At 35.5% G+C, this 16,429-nt stretch overlaps 3 protein-coding genes across 3 annotated transcripts; all 3 read left to right on the forward strand.

Annotated features, from left to right (window-relative positions):
• Positions 1-756: 756 nt before the first annotated feature.
• On the forward strand, positions 757-1,937 carry LOC101892037 (TBP-related factor). The gene is made up of 3 exons (XM_005178872.4): positions 757-1,012; positions 1,116-1,201; positions 1,265-1,937. The coding sequence occupies exons 1-3, from the start codon at positions 956-958 to the stop codon at positions 1,782-1,784; spliced, it is 663 nt and encodes a 220-aa protein (XP_005178929.1). The 5' UTR covers positions 757-955; the 3' UTR covers positions 1,785-1,937.
• A 2,785-nt stretch (positions 1,938-4,722) lies between these two features.
• Positions 4,723-8,191, forward strand: LOC101892210 (engulfment and cell motility protein 1). The gene is made up of 3 exons (XM_005178873.4): positions 4,723-4,956; positions 5,718-7,274; positions 7,335-8,191. Exons 1-3 carry the CDS (start codon positions 4,845-4,847, stop codon positions 7,832-7,834), a joined length of 2,169 nt encoding a protein of 722 aa, XP_005178930.1. The 5' UTR covers positions 4,723-4,844; the 3' UTR covers positions 7,835-8,191.
• Positions 8,192-11,235: 3,044 nt separating this feature from the next.
• On the forward strand, positions 11,236-13,946 carry LOC101893849 (uncharacterized). The gene is made up of 4 exons (XM_011292350.3): positions 11,236-11,649; positions 11,711-12,789; positions 12,852-13,343; positions 13,406-13,946. The coding sequence occupies exons 2-4, from the start codon at positions 11,761-11,763 to the stop codon at positions 13,595-13,597; spliced, it is 1,713 nt and encodes a 570-aa protein (XP_011290652.3). The 5' UTR covers positions 11,236-11,649; positions 11,711-11,760; the 3' UTR covers positions 13,598-13,946.
• The last annotated feature ends 2,483 nt before the right edge of the window (positions 13,947-16,429 follow it).

A 16,429-nucleotide genomic window follows, 5' to 3' on the forward strand; every position in this document is an offset into this window, starting at 1 on the left:
ATGTTTTACGAATATTTAAAATCCAAAAAATGCCTTTTATGAAAACATGTTCGGTGTAAACATGGTACAATTAATTCAAGCTAAGCCATAGCAAAATCCAATTCAATTTTTTAGTTTAATCAGTTTGTCGTTAGTATTATTTTTATAGTTTATATTTTTATATTGGCGGATAGAGGTTTATGAAGTAATTAAACCTAAAAAAGTTTTATTGAAAATTGTAAAGTATTGCAACAGATTATTAATATTTTGTATTGTGTTTATAATCTTTGGTATTTTGTGACATATCATTGAAGTATGCATCCTCCCTAGCGTACAGTAAATGGTCTTTTTTCTATCACTCTTTTTTTTTCAAGATTATCCTACCTTGTAGTATTTGTGTAATTCAGACTTAATCCATGTTCCAATCATGGTACAAAGAAGACAAGGTAGGAGAAGTTTAAGATAGTTGAAAAAATAGACCTACTTGTACGAGTTATAGGAATTTGAATTTGTTACTAGAGGTAGGTATTTGTAATCTGATTCCGGGAAAGAATTTTTTCATGGTAGCTATGGTCTACCTTAAATTCATGGTACTATGGTATCTTTGCTCATTCGATGAACCCATGCTAATGAACCACACATTTGGTTTTGGGGCGAAAAATGCTTAGAAAACCCTTATAGGAATTTATCGATCTTCGGATCTCTGCATGCATTCGTAGTTTTTGTTTTGATTTTTATTTTTTATCATGTACTGCCGCTTTCGACTTGGTTCGTTACGGCGACATTTTATTATAAGGAAGCTTTGTAATCCATTATATTAGTTTGCTGGCGTCGTACGTGAATATGTTGAAAATGGAATGAGAAGAAAATGTGATTTATTGACGTGCAATTAAGAAATAAACTTCTGAGAAATATGAATTGAATGTGAATTTACAGTACAGTAGTTACACGAACAGATTTTATAGAAATCGTTGCAATGGATACGACAACAGATTCAATTCAACAATTACCACAACAAAACGTGGCAGTTAAGGTATTGTTTCCATGCAGTGCCATATTTCTATTGTTGAAGTCTAGCATTGATGTGTAAATCATTTATCGTTTCCAATGATATACCTATGTTTTCTCCCTTTTAGAATAATCCACATGCAAGCCTTCTACCTCAACAACCTGCATCCGCGCCTATCGAAACCAATGAAGCGCAACATGACGTAAAATTACAGTAAGTGGTCCAGAAAGCTTTCAATAGCCCATATCTCCTTTAATAGCATGTTTTTGTTTGTAGAAATGTTGTGGCAACGGTCTCATTGGCATGTGAATTAAATCTTCAGGACATAAATAATCGTACCAGAAATTCCGAATACACTCCGTCACGATTTCATGGCGTTGTAATGCGTATGCGTGATCCCCGATGTACAGCTTTGATATTCCGCACCGGCAAAATAATATGCACTGGGGCACGTAATGAGTCAGAGGCTTCGCTTGGCACACGAAAATTTGCCCGAATCATTCAAAAACTGGGATACCCTATAAAATTTACCGATTTTCGTCTACAAAATATTGTTGCGACCGTCGATTTAAGATTCCCAATACGTTTGGAGAATCTAAATCAAATTCATGGTCAATTCAGTTCCTATGAACCTGAACTATTTCCTGGTCTGATTTATAGAATGGTTAAACCCCGTATGGTATTATTGATATTTGTAAATGGTAAAATTGTTTTTACTGGTGCCAAGGCGAGAAAGGATATCTTGGAGTGTTTAGATGCAATCTATCCGATTCTCTTGAGTTTTCGTAAAAATTAAGCTATTAAAATTAACATGTTATATTAAAAATAATTAGGAATATTTTTATACAATTATGAAAATTAAATATAAACAATTGAAAAAACGTTTGTAATTACGAGTGATATGCCAGTTTGTACATAAATAAAATATAATTCATTATGAAACTAGAAATATTTTAGTTTATTTTGCAAAGTTGGACGCAAACATACGTAATGTTTGGAGAAAGGAGCGGCTTTTATTTATAAAAAAGCGTCGATTCGACTTGCCTTTAATGATAAAAATCCATTGTCATAGATTTTTAGAACACAAAAACAAATACGCATAAAAAATTGACTGTCGAACAGTTCCCAATATATATCCTTAGTTGCCTTATGATTGACAACGTTGAATATTTGATCCAATATTGGTTTTTTCTTGTCATGTCATTTTTTCAATGGGACAATGAACTGTCAAGCCAATTTTGGAATTTAATGATTATTCAAATTTGTAAACATTTTTGAAAAACGCATATTTTAATAACCTCTGATTGACATCGTATAAGAAAACATAAAAATTGCATATATTTGAAAAAAAAAAAAAACACTTTAAAATTTTTGACATATCAAAGTTCCCAAGCGTTGATGCATCTACCTGTATTCTTTTACCATGCCCTTAAACCAGTCGAAAAATCGTTTTACGTATTCTCATCTTTAAAGCTTGAAATCCTTGCATGACATATTTTGTGACATATCATTAAGGAATGCCAGTGCCGCACTCGCATCCTGCCGACACAAATTGCAAAACTAGTAGAAATAGAGCAAGGATTGCATGAGTTTATCTTCTGGCATGGTACAATGAAGGCAAGGTAAGATAAATTTGAAAAAATTGCAAGTATAGAGGTCTACCGGTTTGGCTTGTAATGTCAGAATTACTATCAAAGCAATCGAAAAATCAAAAAACTTTTTGCATCGATTTGGAATATTTGAAAATCGCTAAAATTGAATGAAAGGTCAAAATTTCTTTTCAAAATCATGTTCTATATATCTCTAAAGTTTTATTTCGCTACAAAAACTGTAGATTTTGCCTTTGTATACGTTGCAATAAGCATTTTGAAAACAACCGATTTTGAATATTTTCTTAACAAAGTAATAAAGCTGACATATTAAGCAAAAAAAAAAATAATAAATAAATCACAACCCTACCTTGATTTTATTGTACCATGCCTTCTGGTAAGTCTGATTTAATGCTAAGTACACAGTCCCTATGCCTTATTCGACCATTAACTAAGAAATATCTACTTAATTTTGTTCTTTGTTCCATTCAAATCACTCTCAGAACTAAGATGACAAATGACAGCATTTATCAAAAAAAAAAAAAATAAATAAATAAATAAATAAATTATGGCATTTAAAAATTCAAAATAGAAAAATTTAATAAAATTTTAAAATTTTTTGGGAAGACTGAATTAATGAATGAATTATGAATGAAAACTACAATATTGAATAGCGTATGTACATTCAAACGAAAGTAAATTTAGTTTTCTTTCTCATACGAGGTACGCATTTTGTCCACGGGTTGAAATTTCCACAGAAAACTGGAAACAAATGATGCAAAATTTTCAAAATGTTTGTATCGGCAGAAAAAATGGTTGACAAGTGTCTCTCCAGCAGAATTTAAAAATAGAAAAATTCAAAAATATTTTAGAAATGTCGACATTTACAGAAAAATTTGAAAACATCAATGAAAATTGTAAAATTAATGATATAATAAATCTTTGGGAGAAAAACAATAATTTCATCTATTCCCATTAAAATCAACAAACATAATTTTTGAAAAAGAAAGGTTAATTCATGTACCTAATTCCATGGCAGAAGAATACAGGTAGATGCATCAACGCTTGGGAACATTGATATGTCAAAAAAATTTAAACGTTTTTTTTTCAAATATAAGTAGATTTTTATATGTTTTCTTATACTACGTCATTCGGAGGCTATTATAAGTTGTGTTCCAGTACTTTTTTAGTAGTAAAACTAGCAGAAGAGAGAACAGTTCGAAATGTCATTCTCATTTAGGTTTGCTCAAAAAATAAGGGAACGGAAAATTAGCAGAAATGCGATAAAATGTCAAAATTCATAATTCCAAAAGTAAACAGCCTAAATCGGACTGGTGAAACCTTACTGAAAAGAGCGGCAACATTTAAAAAATGAGTATTGAAGACGATAAGTTAAAATTAATAATTTATAATAATAATTAATAATCTGATTCCTCATTCAGCCAGTCCTCTTTACTGCTGGAATCATCCAAAAGTGAATACGTCAGTTGCTCCATATTTTCTCTTTTTGTTTTTTTGCACTACAAATATTAGTTTTTCCTTTAGTTTTCAAGTTGATCATTTTCTTTATTGAAATGTATCAATACATTTTTCAACCTTGTTAGCCCTGCCAATTAAATGTCAAATTTACAATATGCACATTTTTGCTCGGCCAAATTCATGTAGCTAAAACAAGCAGAAATGTGCACCACTCAGCGCCATTTTTTTCTCGAGAGAGCTGCAAGTTTTGCTAGTTTTTGGAGTACGGGAACGCGTTGTAGCAGAATTAGTGCTAATTAGTACTAATTTGCAGGTTCTGGAACACAACTATAATTCGCGTATTTCAACAATTTTTACAAATTTAAATAATTTTTCATTCAACATTTGCAATTCCAAAATTAGTTTGACAGTTCATTGTCCCAGCAGCTGTGTCGACGCGTCTACCTATATTCTTCTACCATGCCTAATTCTGAGACCGAACAATTTGATTGAAAGTGCAATGAGAACATAGCATAAGTGAGTTAATTCTAATTTGCCCACTCAAGTGTCTATGAAAACAGGCAACTCTTCGTTTAAAGTTGACCAAAAAGTCGATATGTGGAAAACGATTATTTGATATTTTATCGAAAGCATGTCGAGTCTACTAATAAATCGATTGGCCAAAAGTCGACTTAAGTATCACTAGATCGGCAGAGTTTTTTTGTATTTCCAAATAAACACCCGGGGTCAAAATATAAATAATTTAGTATCTTTTCTAATTGTGATAACGGCGATAATACGGCATCAATATGATCCCAAAAAAGATGCCCGTTAAGGATGCTCACATTGTGAAAATTGCCGTAGAATTTGAAAATCACATAGCACAACTGATTAATTTAGATCAGCGGCAACCATTGACAGGTAGAAATTTTATTATTGATTTTTCATAGAATAGTCAGGTCCTGGTCCTGATTCTAATGAGGAAATCACTTCAAAAAACCACCTGCATGTGAAGTAAATTGGGAATATAGATTCTAGGATTGAAAAAACCAACGCCCTTATTCCACACCGACGACTATTTTTTTCGACAACATAATGCATACACACACGTACACATAAGTGGCAATACAGAAGTCGCATTGTTGATGATGATTAATTAATATTCTGTGCATACATTACAGGAACGGAAGCTGGTCATAAAATTGCCGATTTCCTCTGCGTATATTGAAAATGCTTTTATAATCATATAAGCGCGACTTGATTCTAAGGATATTATGAACGAAGGGAAATGTAAAAATCTGTACAAGAAATTGCAATAAACTCCCTTTCCAATATAGCTAGAAATGAAGGATATTTGAAGTTTGTTCATTCCTTTTAAAGGCCTCTCTAATTGAAAATGTTATTTTTTATCGATTTTTTTAAAAGTTCTTATGCGATGCGATTGTATGTTTTCAATAATTACTGACGATATTTGTGGTTCCCTTACAAAGTACATTTTTCATTACAATATGAATAGTAGTACAATAAATATTCATCATCCAATGCATACCATGGTGAGTACGGGATGCCATGTTAAATGAAGGTCACTCTCATGATTGGTGGTAAATAGTGTCGTTAGGAACGTTCGCAATCAATATGCTATAACAAAGATTATAACATTTCTATTTTTTTTCTTCTTCCAGGCAAAATACAAGAAATCTGTAATTGTTGGGGTATTGCCGACCCCGAGAATTATGCTCTGCAGTTTTGTGAAGCCAACCATTTAAAATATGTTACGGAGAAAAATCGCAACGAAATCAAAAATGGTTCTGTATTACGATTACAATACTCACCGTCTAAAACTGCCAATGACATTTTAGAAACATTGAGAGCCGGATCGCCTTGTGTCAAGGCTGAATGTTTGGAAAAACTTGCCACACTGTCGGTCGATGTAACATTTGCATTGGAATTTATAAAAGAACAAGGTCTTGGCATTATAATAAGCATGATTGAAGATCCCGACGAAAAGGAGGACAAAATTCTCATATATAGCCTCAAAAGCTTTGTGGAATTAATGGAACATGGCACAGTGTCATGGGAGATTTTGCAGAACAGCTTTGTTCAACGTAACATACATATTGTTCGTAATTTCATGAATTATCCAAAGTGTACGGAAAGTGCTTTATCGAATTTAGAAAATATTGTGCAAAATAGTTCTAAGCATACGCTAGTGGAACAAGAGGTTACTTTGCAAGATCTTTTGAAATTGCTACAGGATGCCAAGTCCTCAGTGATTTTGCAAAATGCCATTGCACTGATCAATGCTCTTTTTATGAAGGCAGATGATGGCCGGAAGAGACAAATAGCCCACACTATTAGTGCTAAGCAATATCGTTTGGCTCTCATAAATAGTTGTGTAGCCACCACAGAAATGACCCATCAGTTGTATGTGTTACAGACTCTTACACTGGGTTTGTTGGAGCAACGCATGCGCATGAAAGTGACAAATCAAGATCAAGATGCCCATGAAAAGATCAAGGAATTAAGGAAGATTGCATTCGATGATTACTCAGGCATAATGTCGGGAATGGCTGGCAATTCTAACAATTGCTCAGGTTCGGGAAATGTGAATTTTGCCCAGTACTATAAGAAACTGGGATTCAAATGCGACATGAATCCAGCACAGGACTTTATGGAAACTCCTCCGGGTATATTAGCATTGGATTGCATGATTTATTTTGCACGAAATTTTACCCAACAATATACAAAAATCGTTCATGAAAACTCTTGCCGCGGTGATGAGCACGAATGTCCTTTTGGCCGCACTTCAATAGAGCTGGTAAAATTGCTGTGTGATATTCTACGCATAGGAGAGCCACCTTCCGACCAGTCGGTCGATTTCCAGCCTATGTTCTTCAATCACGACCATCCCTTTGAGGAATTCTTTTGTATTTGCATAATCACTTTGAATCGCACGTGGAAGGATATGCGGGCGACAGGTGAAGATTTTCAAAAAGTGTTCAGTGTTGTACGTGAACAGATAACACGTACCCTAAAACAAAAGCCTGACAATTTTGAAGATTTTCGTGGGAAAATTGCCCATTTCACGTATCAGACTATAACGAATTTAAGACAACAGGAGCGAACATCGAAAGAGGAATGTGATTCCACAGCCTCGGCCATTGTGAAATTAAAGGAGAAAATCTCACCTCACATTTTAGATTTAATAAAACAACAACGATTGGCATTTTTGGTGGAGGGTAAGTTGTGGCATAATTTAAAACAAACACGTTGAACTAACATTTCATCCATTTTCCTAGGTACCCGCTTTTCAAAATATTCACGCGGTGCACGATCCAAGGATAAATTTTGGTACGCACGTCTTTCGCCAAACCATAAAGTAATACATTATGGCGATTGTGATGAAAAAACTATACCTACCCTCGAGGAACTCCCCAATAAGGTATCGGTCATTGATATCAAACAATTGCTGGAGGGCAAGGAGTGTCCACACATGAAGGAAATGCGTACACGTAAATCCGCCGTAAATCTGGCATTTTCTATAACATTCGAAAACATGGACCATACCACGATCGATTTTGTGGCACCCGATGAAACGGTCTTTAACTATTGGACAGATGGTATTAACGCTCTCTTGGGTCAAGAAATGGTTAGCAAACAGAAAAAGGATGATTTCGATACACTGCTCTCAATGGAGATAAAACTACGATTATTAGATACTGAAGGTGTTGACATTAGTAAAGATCCTCCACCAGTACCCGAAGATCCAGAAAATTATGATTTTTGCTTTGAGAACTAGAACATTTAAAGTATTCTACAAAGAGTTTTGCTAAAGTATTTGCATTGTATCAATCGTTTATGTCGATCAAAAATATTTCCTATTTCTAGTGTCATTCTCTGTTCATCTCAAAAGAAGAAAAAAAATAAGAAAAGCCAAAGTTATCATTAAAACCAATATTACAACAAGTATTTTAAAACGCACATTACCCCAGGAAAATGGTTATTATATTGCCCTGTATTTTCTATCAAAATACGCAATAAGTTTAAGTTTATTTACTTATCCTCACAAAACGAAATAAATAAAATAAATTGTGCAATTTTATTAACAATGTTTTATAAAAGAAGCGAAAAATATATCCATTTTTGTATTAAGCAATCATATGTTTTGTTTTACTACCATATAAATACAACTTTCAGCGAAAAGTATGGGAAGATAACTATCAGAACTAGATTCTTTAAAATGAACGCATGAGCTAATCAGAAGCCAGATTCTTGCAATTATCCTTGCTCTATTGTTTCACCTTTCGGTGAAAGCTAATAAATGTTCTGTTTCAGAACCTGCAAGAATCTACTGGCTTTGCAATTCTTCACAATTGCTCTGTTCCAAAACCTGCAAGAATCTACTATTTTTGCAATTTTTTTCGATATCATAAAGGGAAAATTGGTTATCGTAGTAAAAACTTTCTGTAACAGACCAAATATCATAAAGCGAAAATCGGTTATCGTAGTAAAAACTTTTACATTCTTGCAGTTCTGGAACAGACCAAAACTGTTAGACATTTTTCCTTGACTGTAGTTAAGTAAAATTGATACGATTTGTCCATCGGTTGACCAATCAGACTTTCTGTGGCACTCCAACTAAATTTCTACACACGGAATTGTGTTCATTATATCCAGCTAATAGTAAATACTTGGATTATAATAGGCTTTATAATAGGCATTAAATATTAAAGCATTCCCAATAATAATTGATCTGTTCCAGAACTGCAGCATGTAAAAATTTTTACTACGGTTACCGATTTATCCTTTATGATATCGAAAATTGCAAAAATAATAGATTCTTGCAGGTTCTGGAAGAAACAAAGCAAATGAAAGTTAAAATAGAAATGCTTCATTCAAACAATTGGCATTCTAGGTAGATTGATAGCCCGTTGAGAGAAATGCAGTGAGACGCAGTAAAGGTAGCACCATCTACATAATTTTCGTATTGATGAAGGACGAGCTTAAAAAATGAAACCCGAAAGGAAAAGTATGCTCAACATTGTTCAATCTGTTTTTAAGCAATAAATAAGTTTTACATTTTTATTGTTTTTTTTAATCAATTTTATAATTTTTCTTTTGTCCTGATTTTTCGTGTTTACTGGCGGCCGTTTTTATCACTCTGTTACGAACTTACCTTTTGCATTTATAAAAGGCATTTATTTCATTATTGCCTTTTCTGTAATTTATAATTATATTTTTGTATAAAAATAATAAGAACACAAAAGGAATTGCCAGTTCGAGCAATTTTTATCCATTTCCATTACACTTACCCCTCTTCCCAAAAAGAATTGCTGCCAGAAAACGTGCTTAATATAAATTCGGACTTTTATAATATACAGGGTGAGATAAAAAACTGCAACAAAGTCAAACGCCATAATTTTTATATTTTTTAATTTTATTGAATGAAAGCAAAAATGTCGGAAATAGCATCAAATTTTAGAATAAGTTTAAATTGGTCAGCTTTGGCAAGAATTATGGCCTTCAAACGGCCAATGAAACCGTCACACGCTGCCCAAATGTTGCTCTGCGGTATTTCCCCACATTCCTGGTGTACAAAATACTTTGTACCATGGTACAATGATATAAAGGTAGGGCTATGACACCATATGATTTCAATTTTTTTATTTTCTTGGCTTAATATGTCATCTATATTTGTTTATGTATGTGTTTTCTTTTCAATAACAAAAAAAATTGTTCAGAAAACATTCAAAATCGGGTGTTTTCAAAATGTTTATTTCAACGTATGCATCGACAAAATCTAGAGTTTTTGTAGCGAAATAATCCTTTAGAGATATATAGTACATGATTTTGAAAAGAAGTGTTGACCTTTCATTCAGTTATCGCGGTTTTCAATTATTTATTCAAAATAAAATGCAACAAGTTGTTTGATTTTTTATTGTTTTGATACTAATTCTGACATTACAAGCCAAACAGGTAGACCTATATACTTGCAATTTTTTCAAAGTTGACCTACCTTATCTTCATTGTGCCATGCTTTGTACATACTTTTGAGTGCGGTTGAGGCGCTGGGGAAATCTAGCAACAAACAATAAATATTCTAAAAGTAAACACGATCGTTTTGTTTGTTTACAAGCTGCTGGACAATGAATGTTTTCTCATCGGAGAAAACCAAATTCGGCAGTTCACCACTTTCGGCCAAGCGAAGCAACTCTTTAGCTCTTTTGAGTCTATTTTCTTTCTGTAAATGTGGAATTTCATTGCCTCATTGCTCATTTTTCAATATTTGCCGAATGGAATATTGCGATATGTTCAGCAGACGAGCCATTTTTCGGCCACTGCGACGCGGGTTTCGATCAAGTCGCTTCTTTACTTTTCGAACCATTTCTGCTGATGTTGCTGTTTTCTTCCGTCCACTTCCTTGACGTTGGGCTATGCTACCAGTATCACGGTAACGAGCGATAGTACGAGACACAAAATATTTTTTCACATTTAAATGCTGGAGTGCTCTAACGATAGCCACTTGTGGTTTTCCAGCCAATCACACTATCACGCTTGAATTCCATCACGAATAACTTTTTTTCTGGAAAATTCTCACCAAAATGCTTTTGTACGCTTGTAAACAATATAATGAGCTGAGACTGGAATAATTTTAACACCTCGTCCGACACGTGGCTTAGAAATGACAGCAGTCTGAAGTTGGTTGCAGTTTTTTTTTCATCTCACCCTGTATTATTTCATTCAATTCTTTTTAGTCGATTCAGTTTTTAATAACCAATAAGAAAAGCAATGTGAGTCAAACTAGAAAATACCAACAAAAAATTTACTAGTTTTGCAATTATTTTCGTATATAAATCATTTATTGTAGTAACAATTTTTACATTCTTACAGTTTTGGACCAAGCACAAGAGTTTTCAAGGAATATGTTTCTTGTCTGACATTGGAGTAACGAACGTTATACGAAATCTTCATCGAAACAAGTGTCATCCAATGCCGATTGATAGCCTGTTGAGTGAAGTACAACAAAGCAAAAATCACGCCATCTACATATCAACACTACGATAGCTAATATTTATTTTATTTGTGGTTGCATACTTTCAGGCAAACTGTATCTTGTGCGCAAAGAGAGCTTTTGTGATGTAAACAAACCTACAATTAACCATTTCAGACACTCTGCATGTGTCACTCCTTCCAGAAGGATATCGATTTTCGTACAGTAAAGCTGACATAATTTTTCACTGGCCTTCTTTAGATTTTGAGAAAATTTGTGATTCAAATTAAAGAAAAATCAACAAAAAAGAAATTTCAACTTTTAACATTTGCTGTTGTTAGTTGATAGGACACTTTTAAAAGTGTATTGTTTAGAAATATTTCGATAGGGTCTGCCAGAAAAATCCAACAAAATTTCACACTTACTTGAAAACCCGTTGCTGCTACTCCACAGCAATCAAGTAGCCTCTGGAGGAGCAATATCACCAGCAGCGGTCTCAACATCATCAACGACATTATTAACGGCGTCCAACGTCGTTGGGGAGCGCAACGATTTCTTTAACGTGGCTTCAACGGACGGCATCAGGACGCAAAACAGCAAAGTTCACCCAAGTCCGGGGGCAGGTATGTATAATATGAACTTTCCAGAAAGTGAGACGACAATTTTCATTAAAAACAATTTCAGGAACAGCCCGTAGTGTGTGGGCCCTGCCCCTGACCTATGACAGTTGCAACATGGTTGCCGAGGAAGATGGTGCACACACTGATCATGAAGTTGATCCACGACGACCACATACTCCACGTGTAGTAGAAGTTGTGGGGGGTGTGGATGGGGCTGTAGGCGGTCCCAATGGTCCGGGCAGCGGTGGCGGCAATGCGGGCCGTGGTGATGGTGCAGTTGATGAAAATCTTTTGATTTTCGAAGGTGTCGATGGTTCTGTGGCCCATTTGGATGATATATTCGACATTATTAAGAATGGCGAAGTTAGTGATGTTGAAAAGTTGACGGAAAAATTTGGCATAGAATGTCTGTCGGCACGAGATCGCCATGGCTATACACCTGCCCATTGGGTGGCCCTAAATGGCAATGTGGAAATGATGCGCTATTTAATAGAACGATTGGCGCCCATCGATTTGCCATGCTTGGGTACGCAGGGACCTCGTCCGATACACTGGGCCTGTCGCAAAGGCCATGCTGCTGTTGTACAAGTAATGCTCCAGGCTGGCGTCAATGTAAATGCGGCCGATTTTAAGGGTTTAACACCGTTACATGTGGCCTGCATGTATGGACGAACAGCTACCGCTGCTTATCTATTGGGCATGGGTGCCCTCAATCATTTGACAGATATTAATGGTGATACAGCCCTACATTGGGCTGCCTACAAAGGTCATGCCGATCTTATGCGTTTGCTAATGTATTCTGGTGTGGAATTGCAAAAAACCGACAATTTTGGTTCCACCCCTCTACATTTGGCATGTCTGTCGGGAAATATGTCTTGTGTACGTTTGCTTTGTGAAAAATCCAATATGGATTTGGAGCCAAGGGATAAAAATGGTAAAACACCCATGATGCTGGCCCAGGCCCACCAGCACCAGGATATTGTTCGTTTGCTTTACACGGAAGTAAAGAAAAAGTCCCGGTGGATACCCTCAATATCGGAAATTTGGGGCTGGCTATTTGGAGGAGCTGGCGATTCCAAGGGACCGCTTTTGTTATTCTTGTTCTCGGTTCTATTGTGGGGTTATCCAATGTACATGATAAGGGTAGGTAGTAGATACCTGTGTGAGGAGGAAGAATGTAATTCCCATGATAATTTACTTTGCAGGCCATACCAATTACATGGAACATTTTACGTCGTTCCCATTATTGTTTTATCTACTGGAATGCAGTGATGTGGATTAGTTGGATTATTGCAAATCGTCGTGATCCCGGTTATATACCATTAAGTTCGGATGCCTATTATAGGGCAATCAAACAGATACCCTATTTCGATAAGCTTAAGAAACGTAATGTGATTTTAACACGGCTCTGCCACAGCTGTCGCTGTCTGCGTCCGTTGAGGGCAAAACATTGCAGGGTCTGCAATCGCTGTGTTTCCTACTTCGATCACCACTGTCCGTTCATCTATAATTGCGTTGGTCTTCGCAATCGTATGTGGTTTTTCCTCTTTGTTCTCTCCGTGGCAGTGAACTGCTCTTTTACCATTTACTTTGCCTGTTACTGTGTAATGATTGAAGGATTTACCCTGCTGTATGTCTTGGGTCTAATAGAGGCTGTAGTTTTTTGCGGCCTAGGATGGATTTTAACTTGTACTTCGGTAAGAAAGTCTCGGGATTCGGATGTTTAATTTGGATTGTGTTGATTGGATTTTAATTTCAGATCCTACACGCTTGCATGAATCTGACAACCAATGAAATGTTCAACTATAAACGTTATCCCTATCTGCGCGATAAACGCGGACGTTACCAGAATCCCTTCTCTCGCGGGCCCATATTAAATCTATTGGAGTTCTTTGTGTGCTTGCCCGACCGCAACGATGATAATGACCTGCTCTTGGAGGATAATATTTGATTAAGAAGCTAGGATCGCCAGCAGGCGCGCCGCCGTCGATTACAACCGCCACCTGCACGAGGATAATATTGGGTAACGCCCAATCAGTCGTATGCCGAAAGCAAACGGAGGGGGTAATTAACTCGGAAGCTAATAATGTTTTGGATTAGAAAAAACAGTGGATTTAGCTTTGTTACTATTTTAAAAATCCACGCTTGAATTTGATCGATAAATTGCACAAATTTACTACTTTACTTTTTTTATAAATAAGGGCTTAACATGAAGACAACTAAACTGCACTACTGGGGAGATTTTAGCAATTATCTGTAAGCAATGCACAACTACAATTTTAAAATATTTGAAAAATAAACAAATAATACTGCTCGAGATAAAACAAATTCTTTGAAATTCCAAATAAACATAGAAATATTCAACAAATGATTTTTGTTGTTTTAAAAAGTTAGTTTTATCATAATTCGACGGGAGATTTAACAGATGTGTCGGGTTAGCAAACTCAGAAAAAGTTAAGTATTTTTCGGTTTGGATCATTCTATATGCATATATAGGGTATATTAGCTTTGCCATTCCGTATGTAAATCCTCGAAATATCAGCGTAAAATTCTAAGACGATCTAGCGAATTGAGCTAATATTTTGCATATATGCATAGTTAACCAGTAGGCAGGTTAAGTTCGAAAATATTTTTGATCAGCGTAAAATTCTAAGACGATTTAGCACTGTCCGTGCGTCCGTCCATCTGTTGTAATCACGCTGGAACGAATTAAGATAAGAAGCCTAAATTGTACATAGATCAGTATTTTGTATGTAGGCAGCTCAAGTTCGAAGATGGTACACGATATCGTATAGCCCCATTCAACAACAGTACATCGATATTCGGTATTTTGATGATTATAGCCACATTTTTCGATGGAATTATCATAACTTCTACACAAGGAGTTCTTTATGAGTATTTTACCCCCTGGAAGAGATTTTTCTATATGGGTCCACGATATTGTGTATCTGCCATATAACGGTACCTCCAGATATTCGGTATTTTGATGATTTTAGAAACATTTTTTAATGGGATTGTCTGAAAATCCACACAAGGAGTTCCTTCTGAGTACTTTACGCCCTGGAATATAATTGTATATATAGGTCCACTATATCGTATATCCCCATACAACGGTATCCCCTGATATTCTATATTTTGATGATTTTAGCAACAGTATTCCCCGGAATTTTTTCAAATTTCGTATTTGAAGTTTGTAATGGGTACCTCAACCAATAACTCAAAGTTTTTAATGCAGGTCCACGTCTTTCTATAGCCCACATATAAGGATTTTCATTTGAGCGATATTTTTCGACGAAAATTTTTTAAAATATTTCAAACTTCTTCCCAATGGTGGAGGGTATAAAAAGATCGGCCCGGCCGAACTTTGCTTCTTTTTTACTTGTTAAAATATAGTGGGAGTTAAAATGTTCGAAGTGGAGTAAATGAGCTTTTGGAATTTTGCAAAGATATTGATATTTGCCACGTATTATGACACCTCCAGATTTTCAGTATTTTGAGGTTTTGCTTCTATTTCCAAACAATCAGCTTCGAGTTTTAAGTGGGTACTTTCACTCCTCGCAAAAGACATTCAATATATATACACTTTTTGGGTATAGCCTCAATATAACGGAACCTCCTGATTTTTGGTATTTGAGTTCCAGTTTCCAAACAGTTCAGTTGGAACTTTTCATTAAGTTTTTCATTCCGCTTGTAATTCCTCGAATAAACATTTTAGACCCCTCAAGGTATACATTCTTTATCATATTATATAAAATTCTTTGGCGATTTAGCCATGTCCGTCCGCCCGTCTTTCTGTCTATCCGTCTGTGTAAATAACTCTAGCTTCCGTGCGAAATGAAGTAGGTTGATGATGTTTTAGATAAGTAGAATTGGCAGTTTGTGTTCCCTATACATAGGAAACATCTTGGCAAAAATTATCCATATTAATCCAAGTTTAGGTATAGTCTCCATATAAATGTACCCCCGATATTCGGTATTTTGATGCTGTTGTTCTAGCAGTGTGAACATGCTCCGTTGTTTATAGACTGATTAATCCAGTTCTTCCACAATGTCCAGCTTTAGAAACTCTGCTACCTTTATGGACTGTAGCCAGAGATCCCCAAGTGCTGCCGGCTTCGTGGAAGAAGACGGCAAGCTCCGCGAGATAGTTGTACACCCTGACACATATGTCATCATCATACAGTCATCCGTATATGTTCCGACGTACGACTAGAGTCTACACATATAGTTGACGCTCCAACGTTTCAAACATGGCTGGAGGATAGTATTCTCAACGTCCTCGAACAGTAGCGGGACCACCCTGCTCATTTTCCAGGCTTCGGGAACTATGTGGGTAGCTAACGACAAGTTAAGGACATTGGTTAGATACTCACTTCAAGTGTATCCAGTTGCCCGGACGAATTGTCAGTATTTTGATGATTTGTATCGCTTTTTTCGCCAGAATTGTTATTTGTAGTTCGTACTGTCCAAATTTAACCATACCTCTAAATATTTGGTATTTTGAATTATCTTTAGAATTACCTAAAATTCAGAACAATAGGTACTACTTCCTATGATAGCAAATTTCCTGTACAGATCCAAGAAGATTTTAGCTACATTTTTTTAAAGATTTTAGCTACATTTATATCAGTCTGAGTTTTTGGATTTCGAAATAGGCACCTTCCTCGTTGACAGATAATTTGTTACACAGATCTACGTTTTCTTATAGTCGCATAGAAATGTAACACCTAATATTTCGTATTTTTTTAAATTTAAGCGTCGTTTTTCAAAGAACTGTTTTTTG

This window comes from Musca domestica, unplaced genomic scaffold, assembly GCF_030504385.1.
Source record: "Musca domestica strain aabys unplaced genomic scaffold, Musca_domestica.polishedcontigs.V.1.1 85, whole genome shotgun sequence".
Lineage (NCBI taxonomy): Eukaryota > Metazoa > Arthropoda > Insecta > Diptera > Muscidae > Musca > Musca domestica.

Coding starts and splice junctions, on each gene's coding strand:
- LOC101892037 (XM_005178872.4), top strand. CDS start 956: ATGGATACGACAACAGATTCAATTCAACAATTACCACAACAAAACGTG. Junction 1,013..1,115: donor AACAAAACGTGGCAGTTAAG/GTATTGTTTCCA, acceptor TCTCCCTTTTAG/AATAATCCACATGCAAGCCT. Junction 1,202..1,264: donor CAACATGACGTAAAATTACA/GTAAGTGGTCCA, acceptor TTTTGTTTGTAG/AAATGTTGTGGCAACGGTCT.
- LOC101892210 (XM_005178873.4), top strand. CDS start 4,845: ATGATCCCAAAAAAGATGCCCGTTAAGGATGCTCACATTGTGAAAATT. Junction 4,957..5,717: donor TCAGCGGCAACCATTGACAG/GTAGAAATTTTA, acceptor TTCTTCTTCCAG/GCAAAATACAAGAAATCTGT. Junction 7,275..7,334: donor ATTGGCATTTTTGGTGGAGG/GTAAGTTGTGGC, acceptor CCATTTTCCTAG/GTACCCGCTTTTCAAAATAT.
- LOC101893849 (XM_011292350.3), top strand. CDS start 11,761: ATGGTTGCCGAGGAAGATGGTGCACACACTGATCATGAAGTTGATCCA. Junction 12,790..12,851: donor ATCCAATGTACATGATAAGG/GTAGGTAGTAGA, acceptor TTTACTTTGCAG/GCCATACCAATTACATGGAA. Junction 13,344..13,405: donor GGATTTTAACTTGTACTTCG/GTAAGAAAGTCT, acceptor TTTTAATTTCAG/ATCCTACACGCTTGCATGAA.